Below are 21,335 nucleotides of genomic sequence, written 5' to 3' on the forward strand. Positions count from 1 at the left end.
AAATTTTTCAACTCGTTGTCACAGTGGTGTTGATCGATCCTCGTGAAATGAAGAGCTTGTGAGACTTACACTGGAAATATTTTTTTCATAGACGTCTGTAAGAACTGTACACAGGATTTTAGCACTGGATGCTCGATTTGTATCGTTCTGTGGAGAGCAAAAAAAAAAGGAAAAAAGTAGTGTGTTGATCTGACCTCTCCCTGAAAGTTTAGAAGAAAGCTCGACTGCCATAGAAGACCCTGGGCGTGTTAGAACTAGTCAAGTTTCTCTTACCTCCACCGCTGCTCTCACCACTCCTCTCGGAGCCACTGCTAGAGTTGTTGTTGTCATTCGTGTTCTTGGTGTCTTTGCTGTTAGTCGTCTCCGAGGAGGCGGCCTCGTCCAGCTTGATCAATCCGTTCTCGTCCACCGGGAGCTGCATCTTTGCGAGAGCGTCGGAGAATTGCTGCATGCTCCTGGTGTACATGTCCATGATCTCCTGCTGCATTATCCTCGGCTCCGGCTGGATCACAGGCTTGCTCACGAAACCAAACTTTGCGGCCTCCTCGTCGCTCATTACTCCGCCCTCTCCACCACCGCCGAGCTCCGCAGCTCTGCCATGTTTCTCCTCGTCCGCCTTGCTGATGGAGAGATCCTCCTTCGGCTTCGAGCTGGGAGTGGGAGTTACGCCGTTACTGACGGACGATTCCAGCAACGATGGGCTCGCCGGAACGTCTAGCTGCTTGAGTCCCGGCTTGGAGATGTTTTCCTTCTCACCGCCGCTAGCTGCTGGAGCCGAGAAGAGTTTATCCGTCCCTTGTTCTACCACCGACTGCTCGTCGTCCAGCTCCGGAACTTCATCTTCAGACCGCGCCTCGTCCGCTGCTAAACTCTTCCTCACAGCCGCGCAGTCGAGCTTGAGAAACGGAGGACCTGTGTAGATACCATCGTCCTTGGCAGCCGCTTCCACATTCTGTTTCCTCTGGATGAAATCCGAGACGAGCTCCTCGTCCTCCCGAGCGTCGGCAAGGTCCGCAAAAGCCACCACCTTGGAGTCTATGCCGTCGAGGCTGCTGGCCGAGAGGTTCGAGGTGGTGGAGTTGCACACCGTCACTTCGCAATCGTTGCTTTCTTCTGGGCTTGCCTTGTCACCGAGCTTCGTGATCTCTTCAAACTTGAGACTCATGGTGATGCTTCCTGCCGGTGAGTGGAACAGCTCCGTGGACGAGAGCTCAAACTCGTTAAACTCCTTGTCTTTCCCGACCAGTGTGGACAGCGGTATGGTGACTGCCCCCAGAAGCTGGTCCTGGAGATAGTCGCGCATCTTGCTGGCCATCCACACCTCGCACCTCAAAGCACGGTCACTTTGCACGAGAGAAGTGCAAAACTTCTGGTTGAAAACTGGATCTTTACCTCCTTTGTCGACCACCTCCGTGTAGAACGCTGTTGGCCCGCTCCCGCCGGCGGCGTCGTTGAGCGATAGCTTGGCGTACACGTCCTGCTTGGCGTAAATGCAAATGTTGTGGAGGTTGCGAGCTTGGTGAACTTCCACTTCCAGAATGCCGCCAGCAGCGCTGGCGGGAGCACCGTTCGCAGCAGCCTGGCCTCGCACGGGCGGGTGCTCGGCGGTGAAAGGAGCAAAACCATTCGGAAACTCGGACGACGCCATCGCTCACAGCTAGAAAAGAAAGAAAAACACTAGAGCTCTCAGACACAAGAGATGGTTTGGGCAGAGAAGAAGAGCTTCAAGAGCGTTACGAAGGGATATTGCGGAGATAAAGCTCACGGCTCAAAAAGGAAAAGCTGGAGACCCGAGCAGAAAAACTAGACTAGAAAACAGTTTTTTAGATTCGTCTAGCACAGGAAGCTGCCACAGTGACCCCTGAAGACCATGAATATGTCATAAGGAGACGTGTAGCGTTTAAACAAAGACCAGACGAGGCTCCGGGAAAAAAAAATTGAAAAAAAAACGACTCAACAGTGAAACCATGTAGCCTCTCGCTCGGCCAGAGGAAATCTCGCTGCCTAGACCGCCACAGGAGGCACTGCTAACCCTACAATCGTGTTCTCTGGGGAACAGGAGACGAATTTCGCAGCTCTCGACTCGACTCTCTAGGATCGAGCACAAACCTCGGGAAACCGCCGTCGCGCAGGAGGGAAATCCACGCCCGCCACCGAAATGTGAGGCGAATTTGAGAGCGCGCGCATCCAATCGCGAGGAACACGAGCGCCCGCCAGAAGCGAGAGAAGTAGAAATGGAAATAGGGGTTTTGTTCTTCCCCAGTGAGCAACGTCTTTGACCATCCGTCAGTCATATATCAGGAAACAACCCCTTTGACTAAAGTAGGATATTCCGCTCAAAAGAAAGCGGTGTTGGATCGTCAATATTTAGTGACGTGTTGGCTCCTTTTTTATATTAAAATCCCATATACATACTTGTTATTTACAGTAATTTTTGGTTTGCTTAAGCAAACGACTGAGTGGATATATTTAAAATATATTTGAATATTTTCAAATATTCTACATCTAACGGTTGTTATTCATTTAAATTAATTTTGTATTTATAATTTATAAACATGTTTATAATCTATAAGCTTGCTTAAACCCTTTCTAGTATATTCTCTTTTATTCTATCATCTAATCAATAAAATTAATCTTGTGTTTATAAATTACAAACATGCTTATAATAATAAACTTTATTTAATCAATTAAATTAATAAGTAATAATAAAATTACTGCGTAGCAATTTATTTAGTATTATTTGTTCCTGTTGGTGTTTAACACAAAATCTTTGATTTTTTTAATCTAACGGTTCTGTTTAGGGAAATGACATTTAACTATCCTTCGCCTTGGATAAAACCATTCGAGACGACGAAGGGATTCACTACGCCTTCACCCTGGAAGATCCCGTCAGCACGAGAAAGATGGAAGTGTGGACGAACCAGCCACGAGTCCAGTTCTACTCCGGTAACCAGATAGTGAGCATTCAAGGGAAAGGCGGGGCTGTCTACTCCAAATATGCTGGAGACTCGAGGCTTTCCCAACGCTGTCAACCAGCCAAACTTTCCCCGCGTGATCCTCAACCCGAAGAAGTCTATAACCGTGTCATGGTTCATAGCTAGACGCTACTGCCTGATCACATAGAAACTTGTTAATATCATACATTCAAAGAAAGTTCTTGAGTTTTTACCTGAGCTCGTTACCAATCGAAGAGAACTAAGTTCAGCAGCTCCTTGTGAGCTGTCGGTCATTTTGAGAATCCAAGTGTGTTAAGGGACGAAGACTAACACTCCAAGAGATCATGTGTTGTATCGTTTGGTTCTAGGCCCGCCTCGGTCATTTCTTCCAAAAGCTTTCGAGCCAAGTCGGCTCGGCCCGACTTGCAGTAGCCCCCGATGAGAGTGTTGCAAGTCTCGATGTCTGGACAGCAGCCGAGCTTGGACATTCTCTGGACGAGCTCGTACGCGTCGTCCACCTTTGCGGCACTGCATAGCCACGAGATGACCACGTTAACCGTGGAGATCTCGGGTGCCGGACCAGCTGAAACCATAGCCTCGAAGACTTGAGTAGCTTCGTCCCACCTTTGGAGCCTCGACAGTCCAGAGAGAAGCCGGTTATACGACGAGACTGCCGCTGCAAAGCCTCTCTCGGACATTTTGTGAAGTAGCTGCTTGGCGTCGTCTGTTTTTCCCACCTGGCACAGTGATTCTACCAGCGCGTCCACGGCTGAGGAGCTCGGATTAAACTTACGGTCCCGCTTGTCAATCACTTGCTCCAGGACAGCAAGTGCCTTGTCGTGCTTGCTTGCTCTTGCCATGCCTTCGACAACTAAGTTGTAGATGAGAGCATCATCGGTGCAGCCTCTAGCGGCCATAGAATCGAAGAGTTGTATGGCTCTCTCCGTGTGGTTTCCTTCAAAGAGCCCCCCAAGAACAGCGCTTAACGTATTGACTCTGGGAGGAAAGCCTTTGGATGCCATTTCTTCCACGAGCTCTACGACTTCCACCGCTCTCGACGTCTTGCAGTACTCGAGAATCAAGCTGGTGTACGTTGCCAAGTCGGGTGAGAATCCCTTGTCGACCAGCATGGAAAAAATTCGGCAAGCGTCCGCCATCCTGCCCAACGCAGCGTAACCATGGAACAGCGTGCTGTAAGTGACTGCGTTGGCCGCGGACACACCACTCTCCGGGATCGTCTGGAAAAGCTGGAATGCCTCGTCGACTTGGAAGCTCTTGCACAAACCATCTATCAGACTGTTGTAGGTGATGATATCCGGTGCGCAGCCTGTTTCTCTCATCCGGTGGTAAAGCTGGCGCGCCTCCTCGATCCGCTTGGCCTTGCAAAGCCCATCGATAAGAATGTTGTGCGTGACAACGTTGGGCGGACAGTTCCTTCTTTCCATAAGCTGGAAGAGCTCATAGGCGTCGTCAACCTGACCTTGCTTGCAAAGCCCGTTTATAACCGTGCTGTAAGTCACGACGTTTGGCGAGCAGCCCCCCATCACCATCTTCTCCAGAAGCTGCTGAGCTTCTCCGACCCTGTTCGCCTTGCAAAGTCCCGTGATCAAGATCGTGAAGGTGAAGACGTTTGGCACGCAGCCTTTCTCGATCATCACCTCGAGGAGCTTGTACGCGCTGTCGAGATCCTTGGCCTTGCAGAACCCGTTGATGACGAGATTGAACATTAGAACAGTCGGCGTGAAGCCCTTCGCGATCACCACTCCCAAAACTTTGGAGGCCAGCTCCACAGAGTTGTACTTGTTGCACAGCCTCTGGATGATGGTCTCGAAAGCGGCATCGCTGTTACCCATCCCACGCTGTATAACATCCTCGAGCACCCGAAAAGCCTGTTCTTCGCTCCCAAACTTGCAGAGCCCATCGATCAGTGTGCTGAAAGTCACCGTGTCAGGAGCACAGCCTTGGGCGACCATCTCACGGAGCATACCTTGCGCTTCATCAAACTTCCCAGCCTTGCAGAGCGCATGGACGAGCGCGGTGTAAGTCATCACGTCGGGAGCACAGTCCTTGGCCATGGCTCGAAAGTGCTCCAGCGCTTCCACCACACGACCTGCATCACACAGTCCCTTCATGAGAGTGGTGTGGACAACGGCATTGCCCTCAAACCCGCTGCTTTTCATCTCCTCGAGGAGCTGGATGGCGATGTCCAAATCACCGGCAGAGGAAAATCCCCGGATCAAGATGCCATACGTGAACTTGTTGGGCATACAAATCCTGGCCATGGCGTTGCGGAAGAGCGCCAGAGCTTCTTGACGGCGATTGAGCCGGCACAGCATGTCGAGAGCGCAGTTGCAGCTAAAGACATTGTGGCCGACTCGCGATCGCGCCCAATCGAAGAAGAGGAGGACGAGCTCCGGCTTGTCCATGCACTGCATCACTCTGCCAGCCTTGTCCGGCCCTAGATTCTCGACTCGCCCGGCCAGAGCATCGTCCAGATCATCTCCCGGCCTCACGGCATCGAGAGCTTCCAGGATCGGCTGCAAATCCATAGGAATGCTGGAGACCCTGTCGGGACGTCGCCATGGGGACTTGGGATTCTCGAACCGCGCCCTGTCGGGCCTTGGCGCCGGGATTTCTTGCTGCTGGGAAACCCTAGGAGATGGAGAAGAAGATGGATGTCCCAGCGCCGCATTGAGCTGGAAAGAAGAGGAGCATAGCCCTGTGGATGGCGAGGAGGGATTGAACGCCGAGGCGCGCAGTGGCAGCGCTGATGCTGCAGCCATAACGTAAACCCTGCGCGCCACATTAGCCTCAAAATGCGGTATAATCTATTTTGATTTTTTATTCTTTATGCCTTTACACGGTTGATCTGCTGTGAGTTTTGAAATTTTCTTTTGTGGTCAATCCATCTCAACCATCCCTTATGTGAGGATGTTCAAGCTGATACCAAGTCTAGTTCTTACATTTGTAATGTTGTGGCTCTTGGAGAGGATGAAATATATTATCTCTTTGACTAACACTAGATATGCCATAGAAACATGAAAGACCAATCATAGACGAATCAAATGAATGCGTAGAGAGACATAGCCCTCTTGCCGATTGGACGTATACAATAATAGTATGAAAAAAAGAGATAGTATAGTATAAGGTGGAAAAAAAGTACATTTTATTCTAAATAAAATTCTATTCCTTTTAATGTGAAGCTATCTTAACAATATCATAAGGCCTAGACTTGTTGCAATAGGCCAAGAAAGAGAAAACCAAAATGGAATAAAAAAAGAATAGGAATTAGAGGAAAAACTGAAAGGGAAAAACTCTTGGGACAAATTGAACACTTACAATGCCTAAGGTGAAGGAAATGTTTAGAGAAAAGAAAAATAAGACAGTGAAATAAATGAGAGGATGAATAGTGAAAGTAGAGCTCTAGGAAAATACAAATTTGAAAAATATTTTGTTGAAATAACCTGTAGTGCTTAGGAATAAGATGAAGAAAAATGAAGTTACTCAAAACACTTTTATAAAAAAACAAGTTACTAAGGGGTTAATATACAAAAAGGATTGAGAGTTATAGAAAGAACAACCATGTCAAACAATAAGGCCACCAAACAATTAAAATTTTAAGCTTTATTCAAGAAAAAGAGAATGAGCAAAGAAACTAAAAGAAACATGCCTAAATTTAAGACTCAGGAGATGTTGTTGACTGGAATAATTTTGGAGTATTTTGTTATACTAAACAATATTCTTGTTAAAATTTTAGTAATTAAATAAATAGTTTTAGTTAACCAATATTTATCTTCTACTTTAGAAGGATTTAAAAACTTAATATAACAAACTTATATTCAAGTAAACCAATAGTCTTAAATTTTTAGCAGCAATAATTATTGATTATCATAATCTTGGTGGTTTCCTATTCTACACTAGTTTATCAGATAATAATTTCCTTAAAATAACTCTTATTTTACACTTAAGTTAAAGTATTGTATTAATATTAAATTCAGTGTCTGAAAAACAAAAATCTAAAACTACATCATAAATAAGAGAAGTCTAACTCTAATAAATAGCATTAATAAAGTAAAAAACATTTAGTATAAAACTATTTAATTAATAATATGGAATTGACTTTCTATGAGGTTTGTCTTCTTTCCCTATATTTTATATTAATAGTATTATAAAATTCATAATTTATATTTTGATATTATATAGTGATGGATTTAAAGTTAAGAATTTGAATTCACCTTCTTATTTACAATTTCAAAACTATAAATTTTACACTCATGGTAATAATATTGTTACTTAATGCTAGCACATTTAATTTTTCTTTCAAATGCAATGCTTTTAAGTATATTGTTTTTTCTTCTTTCAACTAAGTATTTATTATTTTTGTTTTAAGAACTCTTGAGAAAAACATTGAGTTTAATTATAAAGTGTTCTTTTTAAATTTAAAGCATTATATTCATTAAATTATATAAACTATTATATAAATTTTTAAATTAAAAGTTCTTAGGAAGTCACCCATCCTAGTATTGCTCAAACCTTTACTCAAACTTTTACTCAAAGACAATTAGTTACATATATCTGAAAACCTTTAATTGATTAAGAAAGGAGGTGTAATTTTATTTATAAATATTTTCTTTTTATATCTGACATAATGAATTATTTTTTAAGTTGTACTCCTTAAGTACTTACAATTCTCTAAAATTCATACCTTTCTAATCTAACATAACAAACATAACATATTTGAACTAAAAACTCTAACTCAAAAAGTCAAAAATAACTTTAAAAACATTTGAGGAATAAGTATGAAGCAATTGAGAAATGAGCACAAAGTAGCTGATAAGTGAGTCTTTAGAAAATGATAAAATAAATTTTTAACATGTGGCAAGTATTATAAAACATGGTAGTGTCAAGACCAAAGTTTTAGAACCCAATAACTCAAAATGGAGAAATGTCAAAACCATCTCACCCCACCAAAAATCCAAGTGAATGCAAAACATATTGAAGGCCCAATATATTTGGGGCCAAACATATTGGGGCTAAACATATTTAAGTGCATTTTACAAACCCTGAGGGATTTAGTAAGTCCTTCTAGAATAATGAAGGGAAGGATTTTAAGGGAACTAGTGCAAAGAAGGCATATTTATGTGGTGGGTGATGATATGAATATTAAAAAGTTCAAAGCTAAAATGAATAGAAATAGATAAATGGTGACTTGATAAAGTGTTCAAAAGATAATTCTAATTACTTTGGGAGATTAAATTGTCAATTCTCCCAATCCAAGTATAGGTGGCACAACTTATTTGAATACTTAATATGGCTTATTGAAACTTTGTTCTAGCCAAATAGCTAGGGCACTTTGGTGGTTGAAGTTGGGGAGAGTACCTTTAAGGCTTATACTAAATTGCAATATTCAAAATCTTATTCCAAAATCCTTGATTATGGAAAAAAAAAGTTGTTCTCTTGATTAAGATGTGGCTGCATGATGAAGAAGTCTTAAAAGTTAGTAGGATTTAGTGGATAGACCTTTAGATTTTAACCCAATGGCAGTGTTAGTGATCACTATTGTGATTGAAGAAGGATTTGGTAGGGATTTAAAAAGTGATATTAAAGGATGTACTATAGTTTAGTTTAATGTTTCTCTAATTGATGTTATAATTATAGTAGAATAAGAATAATTTTATAATCACCTCCCTCCCTCAAAAGATAGATAACAACACATTGGGAGATTGACATTAGAGTAAGATATACAAGAAGGATAAAAATGTGATGAAGAACACTAACATATGGTAATGGTATAAAATCTAGGATTATGATATAATTATACCAAAGACTTGTAAAATTTATGATTTTACAATATAATTTTAATGCATGAAATAGTTTATTATTTAGCTTTCTATACTTTGATAAGTCTTCATTAAAGATGGAACAAATCTTGAAAGCTTTGATCATTAAACTTTACGTTACATGATTCTGTCTACCTTGCTCCAGTCAGTGTGCAACACCACATAGTGACTTTGTAAATAAAAGAGAGCATAGGATGTATTTTAGAAAGCTTACAAATGGAAGTCATATTTGCAGTAGCATTGCTATCTTACACTTGTCCTCACATATATACATATTATTATTATCTATAGGAAGAAGATTTACTATTCTTGAAACTCAGAATTAAATAATTATTTTAAGTATTTATTTAAATATAAATATGTTAAATATACATATAATATATAATAGAGAGAGAACGATATTAAGTTAATTCCTTTATATTTTTCATATTATAGGGGCTAAAAGTGATAAAACATAATGATTGCAAGGTTTGTATTACCTACTTTGATATTTTTAACATTTACATGCATTTTTTCTGAAGATATTGAATATGAAATAGGCCAGCTTAATGCTTTAACTAAAGAAGTAGCAAAAAATATTATAATTAATATTTAAAAAGAAATTAGTAAAATACCAGACAATATAATTCCTTTTGGTCAAAAGATATTTCTGATATTATCTCATTTGGTATTTATGCTTTAAATACAGTTTTTCAAATTTGTCATGTAGACAATGATGGTAATTCAAATGGAGGACTTATTATGAGAAGTTCATTATATGAAATTTTAGGAGGTTCTGCTTGTCATATATTAAATTCAGCTGCTTCATATATAATTAATAAAACAAATCATTTTATTGTTTACTATTTTGTTAGAAACTATAATTGTCAAAATGTTAATCAAAATATAGATATAAAAACATATATAAATATAAATATTGGATGTGACATTTTTACATATGCCTTAATAAGTGGTTATACTAATATGCCCCATCAATATGTATTTCAATCACAATCTTTAATCTCCTTAAATAAAAAGGCACATTTATATCTAGATATTTATTGTAATTTAATAGTTTATTCACTAAATAAAATTTTTTTGGTCAACAAAATTATCAAATAAAGGCTTCAAATGCATTTTAAGACTACAAGAAGATGGAAATTTAGTTTTATATTCTTATGATAAAAGTGTTGTTTGGCATTCAAATACATATTGTAAATATAAACATTGTCATGAAAATGCAAATTTAGTAATGAAAAATAATTGTAATTTATTTTTGTATTTTATATATCAAACAACATTAAGCACTAAACCGTTAACTAAAGTTTCGTTAGAAAATAAAATTTCTGAATCTGTTTTTTCAAGGCAGTTTTGTATTTTGCAATGCATCATGTGTTTGATACTATTCTTAAAAGTTAAATTTGAAACATTTTAACCATGTTGAAATATAACCAAATAGATTGCTTGCTTCCCGGGATTTTCAGTTGCCTTACGTCCTTTGCTTCTCCTATATTTTGCGACCTATTCTTCCAACAACACCCCTTCCTGAGGAGCATTCCTTCCACGCAACTCTTATCCACAAGCCAAGCAATCCTCCTCCGCTGCTATAAAATAAAACTGAGCATCAAGTTCTTACCAAAAGATGGTCCCTTTGATGCTCGCCTGCTTCCTCTTTCACTCGCTCCACTTCGTCCTCGTCCTTGCCAAGAACAAGTAATCGATCCTCTGACCACTGTCTCTATAGATCAATCATCCTCCATGGCTCCAGCGTTCTTTCGTCTAGCATTTCTCCTAGTCAGCCTCCTGTCCAGCTTCGTCTCGCCCTCCCCGGTCTTGAGAATGGACCTCACAATGCGCAACGTCTCGTGCAACGATCTCGCGGGCTCAGGTTTGGGGGATCCGCTTCTCCACAAGCTGTCGTGCATGGCGAAGAAGACCACCTTTCGGGCAAACCGGATGGTCCAGGCGCTGAGGAGCAAGCTCGCCGCCTCGTCTCTCATCACCAGCGAGGTTCCATACCCGCCGTCCGTGAGCACCGACTACGAGAGCCCCGTCGCCTCCGGCGGTGGTGACTACGTCACGACGATCTCCCTGGGCACTCCAGCCAAGGTGTTCTCCGTGATCGCGGACACCGGCAGCGATCTGATATGGATCCAGTGCAAGCCGTGCCAGGCGTGCTTCAACCAGAAGGATCCAATCTTCGATCCGGAAGGCTCGTCATCCTACACCACCATGTCCTGCGGAGACACCCTCTGCGATTCCTTGCCGAGGAAGTCGTGCTCCCCGAACTGCGACTACTCGTACGGCTATGGCGATGGCTCTGGAACCCGAGGAACGCTGTCGTCCGAGACCGTCACCTTGACGAGCACCCAGGGAGAGAAGCTGGCCGCCAAGAACATCGCCTTCGGCTGCGGCCATCTCAATCGCGGGAGCTTCAATGACGCCTCTGGCCTCGTGGGTCTTGGCCGGGGCAATCTCTCGTTCGTCTCCCAGCTGGGCGATCTCTTCGGCCACAAATTCTCCTACTGCTTGGTTCCATGGCGAGACGCCCCCAGCAAAACCAGCCCAATGTTCTTCGGCGATGAAAGCTCCTCCCACTCCTCCGGGAAGAAACTCCACTACGCTTTCACTCCTATGATCCACAACCCGGCCATGGAGAGCTTCTACTACGTCAAGCTCAAGGACATCAGCATCGCTGGGCGGGCGCTGCGAATCCCAGCGGGATCCTTCGACATCAAACCCGATGGAAGCGGCGGGATGATCTTCGATTCCGGGACGACCCTGACGCTCCTGCCAGATGCGCCTTACCAGATCGTGCTCCGGGCGCTGCGATCCAAGGTTTCCTTCCCTGAGATCGATGGATCCTCCGCGGGGCTTGACCTGTGCTACGATGTCTCGGGATCCAAGGCGAGCTACAAGAAGAAGATCCCGGCGATGGTGTTCCACTTCGAGGGCGCGGATCACCAGCTGCCCGTGGAGAACTACTTCATCGCCGCCAACGATGCCGGGACGATTGTGTGCCTGGCGATGGTGAGCTCCAACATGGACATCGGGATCTATGGAAATATGATGCAGCAAAACTTCCGCGTGATGTACGATATCGGGAGCAGCAAGATTGGATGGGCGCCATCGCAATGCGATTCCTCACAGTGATTGATTCCCCCTGCCCAAGAACCCTAAATTCCTCTCCTGTGAATGGATTTTTTAAAATTAAGCGTTGGATACCCGTTAAAAGTCTTAGAATTCAACGGTTGCGATCACTCCACGGCGATTTTCGTGAAAAGATAAGCCATCAACTCAAAGGAGCTAGGGTTCTAGGCAAGCGTGGAGGAAGAGAATTCTCGGCGCGCTCGATCGATCTCTGTCGAGCCGCATTCTCTCCCACAAGCAATTTCAGCTCTGGATTTATGAATGACGCTGATTCTGGCCCTCCAATGTCGTCATACGGCCAGCGATTGGAAGCATCCGAGTCGACGCAATCGCTGCTCAGCCGGCGAGGATCAGGTATTTGGCCAAAATCCCAATAAAGATCCCATCCAGGAGCTCCTGGAGCGCGGTAATCTCACCTCTCTTTTTTTTTTCCAGAATTTGGCAACAGATACGTCCAGATCGACGACGCGGGCATCTATCTCTCCTCGCTCGCCGTCACAATCCTCCTCTCCTCGGTGGCCACCATCGGCATCCTCCTCTTCACGCTCGTCGTCACGCTCTCGGTGATGCTGGGGTCGTGCCAGAGCCAGCCGATGCTACTCCACGGATCATGGGGCGAGATGATCCGGGCTCCTCCTTGTCGTCAGGAAGAAGCCCGTGGGAATCCCTGCGAGAGCTTCCGGCTCAACGCGGAGATGAATAACCTCCAGGGCTGGCTCCTCCCCAGGGAGTGCTCCAGCTACGTCGGGAATTACATGGTCAATGGGCAGTACCTCCTGGATGTCGAAGCGGCCGTGGGCGCTGCCAGGAGCTACTTGGAGGCCATCGCTCCTGGTGGCGATGGTTTGGACGCCATTGTCCTGGACATCGATGACACTGTGCTCTCCAACGTTCCATACTACACCGAGCATCAATTCGGGTAAAAAAACCATTCTTCGTTCGATCCTCTCTCTTGATCCAAAGCTTCTTCATGGCAGTGTAGAGCAATATAACGTGACCGCGTGGAACGAATGGGTGGAACAGGCCAGAGCCCCGCCTCTAAGATCGATGCTTTCTCTGTATCGCCAGATGGTGGACGCGAACTGGTCCATGATCTTCATTACCGGGAGGCCCGAGCAGCAACGAAACAAGACCGCGGAGAATCTCTTCAAAGCCGGCTTCTCCGACTGGATGTCTTTGAATCTAAGGTAAGCTTTCTCGTTTTGCGCTTGACTCTCACGATCTGTTTGGTATTTTGGTTTGCTTCTCTTTACGTCTAGATTCCAGAACGAAGTTGGAACCACAGCAGTAAATTATAAGTCGAGTAGAAGGATGCACCTCGAGAGAAAGGGATACCGTATACGTGCCAGTATTGGCGACCAGTGGAGTGACTTGATTGGTCCCGCCGCTGGAAACAGAACCTTCAAGCTGCCGAATCCCATGTATTACATTTTTTAAAGCCGCTGGATCGATTGGATTGGCTCTGTAAAAAGTCGCTATTCTCTGTGAAACAATTGGTCAGTATTGAAAAAGTTTTAGTTGTTTTCTACCTTTTTCTTTCTGGTGTAAGTCGTAGCTTTGCCCGTCGCTGTGAAAGCATGTGTGCGTAGAGGAACAACGCAAAGCCGGGATATATGACTAGCAAAGCCTGTGATAAAAGCGAAGAACACAAAGAAACAAAGATAAAATAACTGAAAACTGGAATTGCTGGCTCTTGCCATTATAAAGCCGTGATAGCCGAATGGAGCCCATCTGAAGAAACTTGAGTACATGTTTTCCTTGCGGATGAAGGGCAAGGCAGAATACATCAAATGCACTGCAAACAAAATCAAGAATAAAAGAAACGAAAAAGTGGGATAGGCTGGTTTCCGAACTTACTTTCAGAGAAGAACCCAATTGGATAGAGCACAATGAAACCAGAATATCTGTAAGAGAAAAAGTTTTTATAGAGTTTCGCCAGTTAGTGAGTGAAGCTTTTCTTGCCTCGCCCAAGTTAGCCATGGTGGACACGTTCCAAGAATGCTAGCCACGTATTGTGGATATCGTATCACCTGAAAGGGATTTTTGCAGGACTAGTGAAGAGAGAAAGTGCGAACCTCCGAAAGCGACCAAGCTCCAAGCAATGTGACGAGGCAGGGGCTGTTTTGGATCTGACACGAAAGGAAAGAGATTAAAGCGTTCGTTTCTCTACGATCAGACAGAATTCATTTACTTCTTCGATTGGAGCCACGACTGCAGCGATGACGTGAAATCTCCCACCCCATTGCAGCAACGCTGTGAGAGTTCCACTCCGAACAAGGCCTGTAAAAGTTACAAGAAGATTTTCGAGTATTTAACGGGGAAAAAACAAATTTCTCACCGAGCAAAGAATGTATCACTTCTAACAACGCGAAGAACTGGAGGAAATCTTCACAGCCAGAAACGTAGGCATTGAGAAATGGAATCGAGAGCCGAAATTTCGACAGAAAGTTTTACATGCGAGGCGAATTTCTCCCGTTTTCACCTTTCCTGGCGCCAAGAGCAGCCGCGCGAGTAGCAAAGCCCTAGAATCCCATGAAATTTAGCAAGGAAAACACAGCGCTGCGCTCACCAGCCTCCCGCCTGCGCTACATTGTACGCGACCAGGTAGCCTCTCGCCATGGCCAAGAACCCTAAAATAACGTCTATAAGTGTTTACCCTAATTAGACTCTTAGAATATTCGATGTACGAGGTTTAAGTGTTTCTTTAACCCTACGCCACCCTGAAAGAGAATATACTGTTGGGGTTGCTCGTTTGCGGCATGAGTATGGATGTGTTCTCTTGCGATTTCATGGTGGATGATCTCGCGATGAATGATCTCGCGCTGGACGATCTCAACGAAGATCAAGGCAAGTTTACTAGGCTGCAAGTCGATGATGGTGATCCATGGGCGGGTTTGAGCTGCCCTCCCTGGGATCCCCAGGCGCTCGAGGAGCCCAAGCCAGTAATCTCCAAGAGAGCTACCAGGCGGCCTCTTAGATTCGCCTGTATGGATCTGGAACAGGACGACGAAGAGGAAGAAAAGCCCACGAAGCCCAAGCCCAAGAGAAAATCCAGGCCCACCTCCAAAAGTGTTGCCGCGCCGAGGAAGACCAAAGCCGAGAAGCCCAAGAGGATTTCCAGGCCCGCCTCCAAAAGAGTTGACGAGCCCAAAGCCGAGGCGAGGAAGAACGCCACCTCCAAGATCTCTCCCGAGGAACGGGAGGAGCTCAGGAGAATCCGAGAGACTCTGCCGGATCACGCTTTGTGCCCGAGGTGTGACGAGTTTTGGCGCACGAGGTTCTACGACTTCAATAACTATCGCAAGGACCAGATAAGGTATAAGTGCGTGCCCTGCAACAAGAAGTGGACGCTCGGTAAGCCGCCACGAACGAGAACCAAGCGTGCTAAAGTTGCAATCTAAGAGGAGAGAGAAAGATTTATTCAAGGTTTGCTTAGGTACCTGGATTCTGGGAAGTTTTACGACGGATGCTTCAACCGGTTGTGACGCTGTAACGTCGGCTACCGGGACAGTTCTTGAATGAGATCTACGACGCTCGTCATCGCTCCGTCGTTCTGCGGGGCGCCAAAAGAGTTAGCAGAAGAACACGAAGTTTTGCCTAGACTTAGAGAGAGTGTTCTTACCAGAACAACGATATCAAACGCGGTTGTGTAGGTGCTTAGCCAACTGTTTATGTTCTCGTTGCTGCAAAAGAACGAAAACGTTTTCGTCCTTCACCGTGAGATAGATGAAATACTTACAGGAATCCTATGGTAATACGGTTGTCATAGTCAACTCCATCCGACATTCCGAGGTCTCCAATGTGATCGCCCAGAAGTATCACGTTCCTGCGGTCTCGCACAAGAGAGTACCCGTTCTTGGCATTGTTGACGACTTCGTGGCCCTGATCGTCATGTAGTGGAGCAGCCATCTCTAGGGAATGCTCGTTCTTGTTCAGAACGTGTATCAGCTTCCCTGTTGATCGCAAAGCACTTCAGTACGAATGTAGATAGCTAGCTCGCTACCTTTGAAACCCAGGAGATTGCCATCACCATCAAAGTTCATGCGATTTGATACGACACGGATGTTTTTGAAAGAACGATGAAGCTTTTGCCGCATAACCTCTTCGATGATATCAGCTAAACCAGCAGAAAATATCAAAACGGGGACGCTCTTGGCCTAAGGTATCTAATGTAAGTGGCAACAAAACTATAGAAAGATTTTACCTCTAAAATCTCAAGAAGTTCGACAACGCCACTCCGGAAACCAATAACAGCATTAGCCACCGAGGTTTGAATAGCTTTGAAGGTAAGACCGCCTTCTACAAGAAGGTTATGCGTCTTTCCCCACCTGAAACGGGAATATCTATCAGATAAACAATACTACTGCGTCGCAAGTACTTACCACTCTTCCATAAGTTTGGTCTTCTGTTCAACAGGAATTGTTGGACATGTCTCGAGAGGATAATAGTGATCGAATAGCTGCTGACGCTTTAAATCATATTCAGCGTTTCCTTGGTTCAAGAGCGCGTGAGTACCTGTTTTTATTTTGTAAATAAAAAAAACTAAGCAAAAGGGGTCGAAAGTAAGGGGAAAAAACACTTACTTTGGCCTCTTGTACCATTGACCATGTATTTTGTCAAGGTCATGTCGAAGTCTGCAATGACCTGGTAGACAAGGAAATAATTTATAGAATAATAATGTTCTACAAGTCAGACCTGCAAGGAAGACAATCCAGCAGCTTTAATAGCACGCTTTTTCCTCTCCAGCTCTTCGGGGTTCCCAATGACAATCTGTGGGACTCGCGAAGCAACAGTAGCTCCCAGCTTTGTTTCGCTACTATCCATTTGAGAAGCGGCAGTGGCAGTAGACCTGTATCAAACAACGATGGAAAGAACAAAACTTTAATCTTCCCATAACAGGAAGAAATCATCGCACCTCGATCCAGGAGCTACAACTTGTTCTTGCAAGCTCCTCTTGCCGGAACTAATCGTCATGGACGACAACGCCTTGCACAGTGCTGCGCGGGTGTGAGTCATGAGTGGAGCCCAGGAATTCTTCGCGCACAGCTGAGAGGGAGTGAGATGATGAGAAATAGGCGAGCGGTTCTGAACCCATGCCGGGTTCATTCAAGCCGCCGCCGGCGCTCGTCTTGTCACGCCGCCGCGCAACTGATTCCCATGCTCTCTCGGGATCAGCAGCGACAGAGAAGGAATGCAAATCAAACCTGGAATGCGTCGCGGCCGCGATCGATCGCCCTCGCTCGGAAAAACCCTAGAACTCGGGGGCTGGAGAAAACCCTTAACGGACACAATGCACGGTTGGCTCCATTTTTTGTTTCATCACTTTGGGAAGAATTGCCCTAAAAATAAGTGGACAGTGGGCTCGAATCTCTTACAGTATATCCAATGATTTAATGTGAACTTTATGCTAAACGTTTTAGTTTGTTTATAAGTTAAGCTTAAACTGTCCCTCGAAGATCTAGCTCGGACTTGACAGCCTCTCGGAGCGTCCTGAGCAGCCCTTGGTGCTTGCGTTGGATCCACGCCGCGATCTCTTCCACCAAAAACTCCCCATCGTCCCAGGCCTCGGCAAGCTTTCTCCTGCTATCCACCACCGTTTTCCATCCTTCCTCCAGCTTGTAAACCAGCTCCGCCACCCTCTTGTGCGCCATCGCCTCCGGCTTGAGCAGCATCGCCGGATCGGCAGCGAGATATTGTCGCAGAGGAGCCAAGCTCGCCAGCACTCGGCCCTCCAGCAACGCCGACGCAAACACCGCCACCGTCTTCCTCCCCGCCGGGAGTTCCATGGCGTGCAATGGTAGCTGCCAGTTGTGGGGGCCAAAAGTCGCGGACACCCAGCACTTGACTTGGTCGGCTTCTCGGTCATACCACGGCGGAGGATCGTCGAGCGGCCTGGAGAAGGAGCAGAAGAAGCTGGCCTCGGTCACCAGAGCGTGTGCGTCGATGGACGAGACGCACGCCATGTAAGGCCTGGAAGTCTCCACGATCTCCTTGTAGACGACGAAGTCCGACGCGAAGCTAAACGTTGACGAGGACGGGCCGAGGTAGACGATGCTGCGTCCATCTCCCTCTTCGTCTCCCCCATCCTCTTGTCCGTGGAGCGACGAGGCCTGGTAACGAATTCCTCTCTTGCGTGACTTGGCCGTGTCGAGCCTGTCGCGACGAGTTACTCTTCTTGCAACTCTGTCCGGCCACCCCGCGCAGAGTGCATAGATGAGCGCCTTCTCTTCGTTGGTGCTGAGTTTCTTCCGGCTTAGCTGCTTCCAGCCTTCTTCCAGGCCGGAGCCAATCAAAAGATCCTCGAGTAGCTGTTGACGAACTAGTCTCGAAAGCTGGCCCCTCAGCTTGGACATCTCCTTCATGATCTTCTGATTGAGATGGCTGGCCGTGCAAAACTCGGCCTGGTTGCTTGATTCTTCGTAGGCCCGGAGCGCGTTCATGATCGTCAATGCGTCGCTCGAGGTGTTTTTAAATCGGTGACGCTCGGGTTTCTTTGTTGCTTTCACGGCTTCTCCGCTCGGCGTTGTAGCAGCGTCTTTCTCGTCTTTGGATGACTCTTCGAGACTGAAAAACGGATTCTCCACGCTTAGCGCAGCTGCGATTGCCACTGCACAAGCGGCTATCACCGACTTTCTGGACTTGCCACCCATAACGCGGGCAGACTGTAGCGCCGCTATCACCATCCGTGCATGCCGAGGATTGATGGGATATAGTGCCATTGCTTTTCCGATTGATGTCGGCAAACCCGTCGTTCGATCCAGAGCTGATAATGCTGTCAGACATTTTTCTGCCTCTAACAACGCTCCCTTCTCAGGTGGCGTGGGGAAAGGAAAGTTCATTACCTGGAACACAACGAGAACCTCAGTGAGAGGAACAGCAAAACGAAGAAAATGATACCTTGTCGATGCCCATGCACTTCAACACAAGTACTACCCCCTCGATTGGAACCAAACTGATCTCTGGAGGAGCGAAGTCCGGAAAGTTGTGGTGGTAGTGCGTCTTAGAATAGAGCTGATAACAATGTCCCGGACCAGTTCGACCAGCTCTTCCAGCACGTTGGTCCGCTGACGCCTTGCTGATCCAGCCGACTTCAAACCTGGACACTCCGCTGGAGCCATCGAACTTCCTCTCTTTTGCACGACCACAGTCGACCACGTAACGTATGCCAGGTATGGTGATAGATGTCTCGGCTACATTTGTGGCGACAACAATGAGCCTTTTCCCTTCTGGAACGGCAGCAAAAACTCGTAGCTGTGCCTCAGCTGGCAGCATAGCATAAAGCGGAAGGACGAGCGCTGGACCCGGTTTTCTGACGTGATCCATGTTGCTGGTTTCATTACCTGGCGTTTTATCTGTGTCTTCGACGTCTGACACGCCACTGCTGCTGCTATCATTTTCGCCTGTAAATCCGTCAACATCTTCTTCCCAGTCCGAAGAATCATCATCCTCTTCATCAACAGCGTCTGCCACTGATCTCATGTCCAAAGCTCCACATTCAGTCCCTGACAAAAGCGCTGAATCCTCTCGTTTAGCAACTGGCTTCCCATCTGAAGACTCTAGCTTGCTTGAAGGTGTAAACGACAGTCTCAGCCTCTTGCACAGAGCTTCCACTTCACGCCGGCCAGTGACAAAAACTAATATCCCGCCCGGCGGGAGCTTCCTGTGGATGGCACAGACTTTCCGATATGCTGCACTTTCGTAATCCTGAAGCTCCGTCTTTCTACTGGAATGAACCGTGACGGGGAACTGTCTCGCTGTTACGTGAATCACCGGCGGTGGAAGACGAAACATCTTTTGGTTTGCCGTGAAGTCCTCAACCCGAAGAGTTGCACTCATTATGATCAGTTTCAGAGGGGTGACGGCCTCGGACCTTTTGTTTTGAAAATACAGCCTCTAGAAAATTTTAAAAGATTAATAGAATCAGCATCTAGGGAATATAGAAACTTACATTTCGCAGAGGTAGAACTCTAGATAGCATTCCAACGAGAATGTCGGTGTTGACACTTCTTTCGTGTGCTTCGTCCAGCACAATCACGGAGTACTTTGTCAACAAAAAATCTGACTAAAAGATGTTTGAGTCGCTTCGTAGAAGCCATGCTTTACCTGGATTTCTCTGAGAAGAATACCATCCGTCATAAACTTGATAGAGCTTTTCTCTCCAATTTTCCTGTCATGCCTAACTTGAAATCCAACTTCTTTGCCTAGTTGGAGGTTGAGCTCGTGTGCCACGCGCTTCGCTGTTGTCAGGACCGCAATTCGCCTGGGCTGTGTGATCCCGATGATGCCACAGCGATCCTTGTACAATGGAGAGCCATAACCAGCTTCGTACAAAAACTGACACACGAAACACAATTAATCTCCACTCACACAAAAAACTAGAGATAGTGAAATACCTGAGGTACTTGAGTTGTTTTACCGCACCCAGTCTCTCCACAAATAATCACAACGTCGTTCTCCTGCACTGCCTCCATAACCTCTTGCTCCATCATGATAATGGGCAATTCACGTCTACTCTTGTCCACCTCTTCGGATCTCCAGACGTTGACAACAAATTTTCGCGTGTTGCTCGCAGATGCTGATGCGACTGCAGCGAGTGACAGGGAAATATCAGTCCCTTCAGCGTTGGCACAACTTTCCTTGATGGCTTGGCTATTTCCTCCGTCCTGGATTACGGACTGGCAAAAGTCGGTTCTTTTGGTCTTATTGTGGACTTTCTCCGTTTTCGCTGTAACGGCCGGCCCCGGCTCAACCACTGAATCGTCCTTGGAAACAATCCTCTCTCGAAACAGAGGAATCTCGGGAGGAACGTCCAATCCAGCGGCCCTCAGCTGCATTCCCCGTCGAAGCTTCTCCCGCATTGTCTCCGCCTATTGAACGTCATAACGCTGAGAAAAAATGAAAAGCAAGAACAAAACAGGTAAACCTTGCCTAGCGCACTCGACGAGGACATAAGTGCTTGCACATTGTCCGAGAGCTTGTAATTCCTAGAAAACGAAAGCCATCAAGCTACGAGAAATTGTCAATGTAGAGGTATAACTTACTCCAACGTCTCGAATGCCTGTTCTCGCAGTTCTCTCTTCTCCTTCTCTTCCTAGGGAGCACAAACTTCGTGAAGAGATGCCAAAAAGTAGAATTTCTTCCATACAAACCTGGAGCTTCTTGAGCTTCCGCTGCATGCTCTTGCTGATCCTCCCCGCGTCAGGCTTGCTCTAAGAAATCCCACCAATTAGATAGCTCCACGATATCGAGATCCCATACCGGCAGCACAGATTCCTTGTTTTTCTTGCGCTTTGCAGGCATTTCGATGGCGTTGCTGTCGGCGCCGGCCCCAGCGCCATCGCCACTCCTCCCGCGCTTCTTCTTCATCCCAATGCCCTACTACGAAAGCCCTAATCTCCATAGAGAAAAGATTCGATTTTTGTCCTCTTTC

At 45.8% G+C, this 21,335-nt stretch overlaps 6 protein-coding genes and 1 pseudogene across 10 annotated transcripts; 2 read left to right on the top strand and 5 right to left on the bottom strand.

The window, feature by feature from the left end:
* Positions 1-65: 65 nt before the first annotated feature.
* On the bottom strand, positions 66-2,256 carry LOC9655793. The gene is made up of 2 exons (XM_002960811.2): positions 2,110-2,256; positions 66-1,657 (listed from the first exon to the last, which is right to left on the bottom strand). Exon 2 carries the CDS (start codon positions 1,646-1,648, stop codon positions 209-211), a length of 1,440 nt encoding a protein of 479 aa, XP_002960857.2. The 5' UTR covers positions 1,649-1,657; positions 2,110-2,256; the 3' UTR covers positions 66-208.
* A 444-nt stretch (positions 2,257-2,700) lies between these two features.
* Positions 2,701-5,751, bottom strand: LOC9633590 (pentatricopeptide repeat-containing protein At1g63330). Of its 2 annotated transcripts, XM_024676389.1 has the most exons (3): positions 3,170-5,751; positions 2,922-3,111; positions 2,701-2,876 (listed from the first exon to the last, which is right to left on the bottom strand). In XM_024676389.1, the coding sequence occupies exon 1, from the start codon at positions 5,717-5,719 to the stop codon at positions 3,263-3,265; it is 2,457 nt and encodes an 818-aa protein (XP_024532157.1). In that variant the 5' UTR covers positions 5,720-5,751; the 3' UTR covers positions 2,701-2,876; positions 2,922-3,111; positions 3,170-3,262. The 2 variants fall into 2 exon arrangements, with proteins under 2 accessions (XP_024532157.1, XP_002960858.2); XM_002960812.2 differs by having other exon boundaries at positions 2,701-3,111.
* A 4,379-nt stretch (positions 5,752-10,130) lies between these two features.
* On the top strand, positions 10,131-13,439 carry LOC9633592 (annotated as a pseudogene).
* On the bottom strand, positions 13,289-14,539 carry LOC112345344 (very-long-chain (3R)-3-hydroxyacyl-CoA dehydratase 2-like). 2 transcript variants are annotated; one of them, XM_024672590.1, is made up of 10 exons: positions 14,475-14,539; positions 14,360-14,427; positions 14,244-14,291; positions 14,097-14,158; positions 13,981-14,034; positions 13,868-13,935; positions 13,763-13,809; positions 13,603-13,700; positions 13,435-13,532; positions 13,289-13,387 (listed from the first exon to the last, which is right to left on the bottom strand). In XM_024672590.1, the coding sequence occupies exons 1-10, from the start codon at positions 14,522-14,524 to the stop codon at positions 13,381-13,383; spliced, it is 600 nt and encodes a 199-aa protein (XP_024528358.1). In that variant the 5' UTR covers positions 14,525-14,539; the 3' UTR covers positions 13,289-13,380. The 2 variants fall into 2 exon arrangements, with proteins under 2 accessions (XP_024528358.1, XP_024527841.1); XM_024672073.1 differs by having other exon boundaries at positions 14,097-14,185.
* A 50-nt stretch (positions 14,540-14,589) lies between these two features.
* Positions 14,590-17,213, bottom strand: LOC9655794 (cytosolic 5'-nucleotidase 3). 2 transcript variants are annotated; one of them, XM_002960813.2, is made up of 11 exons: positions 17,110-17,213; positions 16,821-17,053; positions 16,601-16,754; positions 16,489-16,549; positions 16,288-16,420; positions 16,110-16,233; positions 15,909-16,062; positions 15,645-15,858; positions 15,528-15,588; positions 15,346-15,458; positions 14,590-15,236 (listed from the first exon to the last, which is right to left on the bottom strand). In XM_002960813.2, exons 2-10 carry the CDS (start codon positions 17,009-17,011, stop codon positions 15,405-15,407), a joined length of 1,146 nt encoding a protein of 381 aa, XP_002960859.2. In that variant the 5' UTR covers positions 17,012-17,053; positions 17,110-17,213; the 3' UTR covers positions 14,590-15,236; positions 15,346-15,404. The 2 variants fall into 2 exon arrangements, with proteins under 2 accessions (XP_002960859.2, XP_024527088.1); XM_024671320.1 differs by having other exon boundaries at positions 16,821-16,951; positions 17,110-17,209.
* On the top strand, positions 14,665-15,306 carry LOC112344176. Its single transcript, XM_024668499.1, has one exon. The coding sequence runs from the start codon at positions 14,665-14,667 to the stop codon at positions 15,304-15,306; it is 642 nt and encodes a 213-aa protein (XP_024524267.1).
* An 81-nt stretch (positions 17,214-17,294) lies between the features above and the next one.
* On the bottom strand, positions 17,295-21,333 carry LOC9655795 (ATP-dependent RNA helicase DEAH13). Of its 2 annotated transcripts, XM_024668793.1 has the most exons (9): positions 21,164-21,333; positions 21,055-21,114; positions 20,947-20,996; positions 20,829-20,889; positions 20,299-20,772; positions 20,009-20,239; positions 19,854-19,967; positions 18,803-19,798; positions 17,295-18,747 (listed from the first exon to the last, which is right to left on the bottom strand). In XM_024668793.1, exons 1-9 carry the CDS (start codon positions 21,269-21,271, stop codon positions 17,344-17,346), a joined length of 3,498 nt encoding a protein of 1,165 aa, XP_024524561.1. In that variant the 5' UTR covers positions 21,272-21,333; the 3' UTR covers positions 17,295-17,343. The 2 variants fall into 2 exon arrangements, with proteins under 2 accessions (XP_024524561.1, XP_024525072.1); XM_024669304.1 differs by lacking the exons at positions 21,055-21,114; positions 21,164-21,333 and having other exon boundaries at positions 20,834-20,889; positions 20,947-20,984.
* Positions 21,334-21,335: the final 2 nt, after the last annotated feature.

The sequence above is a fragment of the Selaginella moellendorffii genome, unplaced genomic scaffold, assembly GCF_000143415.4.
Source record: "Selaginella moellendorffii unplaced genomic scaffold, v1.0 SELMOscaffold_0, whole genome shotgun sequence".
NCBI classification, from domain to species: Eukaryota; Viridiplantae; Streptophyta; class Lycopodiopsida; order Selaginellales; family Selaginellaceae; genus Selaginella; species Selaginella moellendorffii.

Coding starts and splice junctions, on each gene's coding strand:
- LOC9655793 (XM_002960811.2), bottom strand. CDS start 1,648: ATGGCGTCGTCCGAGTTTCCGAATGGTTTTGCTCCTTTCACCGCCGAG.
- LOC9633590 (XM_024676389.1), bottom strand. CDS start 5,719: ATGGCTGCAGCATCAGCGCTGCCACTGCGCGCCTCGGCGTTCAATCCC.
- LOC112345344 (XM_024672073.1), bottom strand. CDS start 14,524: ATGGCGAGAGGCTACCTGGTCGCGTACAATGTAGCGCAGGCGGGAGGC. Junction 14,428..14,474: donor GTAGCGCAGGCGGGAGGCTG/GTGAGCGCAGCG, acceptor ATGGGATTCTAG/GGCTTTGCTACTCGCGCGGC. Junction 13,533..13,602: donor GCTATCACGGCTTTATAATG/GCAAGAGCCAGC, acceptor CTTTTATCACAG/GCTTTGCTAGTCATATATCC.
- LOC112344176 (XM_024668499.1), top strand. CDS start 14,665: ATGAGTATGGATGTGTTCTCTTGCGATTTCATGGTGGATGATCTCGCG.
- LOC9655794 (XM_002960813.2), bottom strand. CDS start 17,011: ATGAACCCGGCATGGGTTCAGAACCGCTCGCCTATTTCTCATCATCTC. Junction 16,755..16,820: donor GTTGTAGCTCCTGGATCGAG/GTGCGATGATTT, acceptor TGTTTGATACAG/GTCTACTGCCACTGCCGCTT. Junction 16,421..16,488: donor CAATGGTACAAGAGGCCAAA/GTAAGTGTTTTT, acceptor AAATAAAAACAG/GTACTCACGCGCTCTTGAAC.
- LOC9655795 (XM_024668793.1), bottom strand. CDS start 21,271: ATGAAGAAGAAGCGCGGGAGGAGTGGCGATGGCGCTGGGGCCGGCGCC. Junction 19,968..20,008: donor TTCTTCTCAGAGAAATCCAG/GTAAAGCATGGC, acceptor AACATCTTTTAG/TCAGATTTTTTGTTGACAAA. Junction 19,799..19,853: donor GAGTTCTACCTCTGCGAAAT/GTAAGTTTCTAT, acceptor AAAATTTTCTAG/AGGCTGTATTTTCAAAACAA.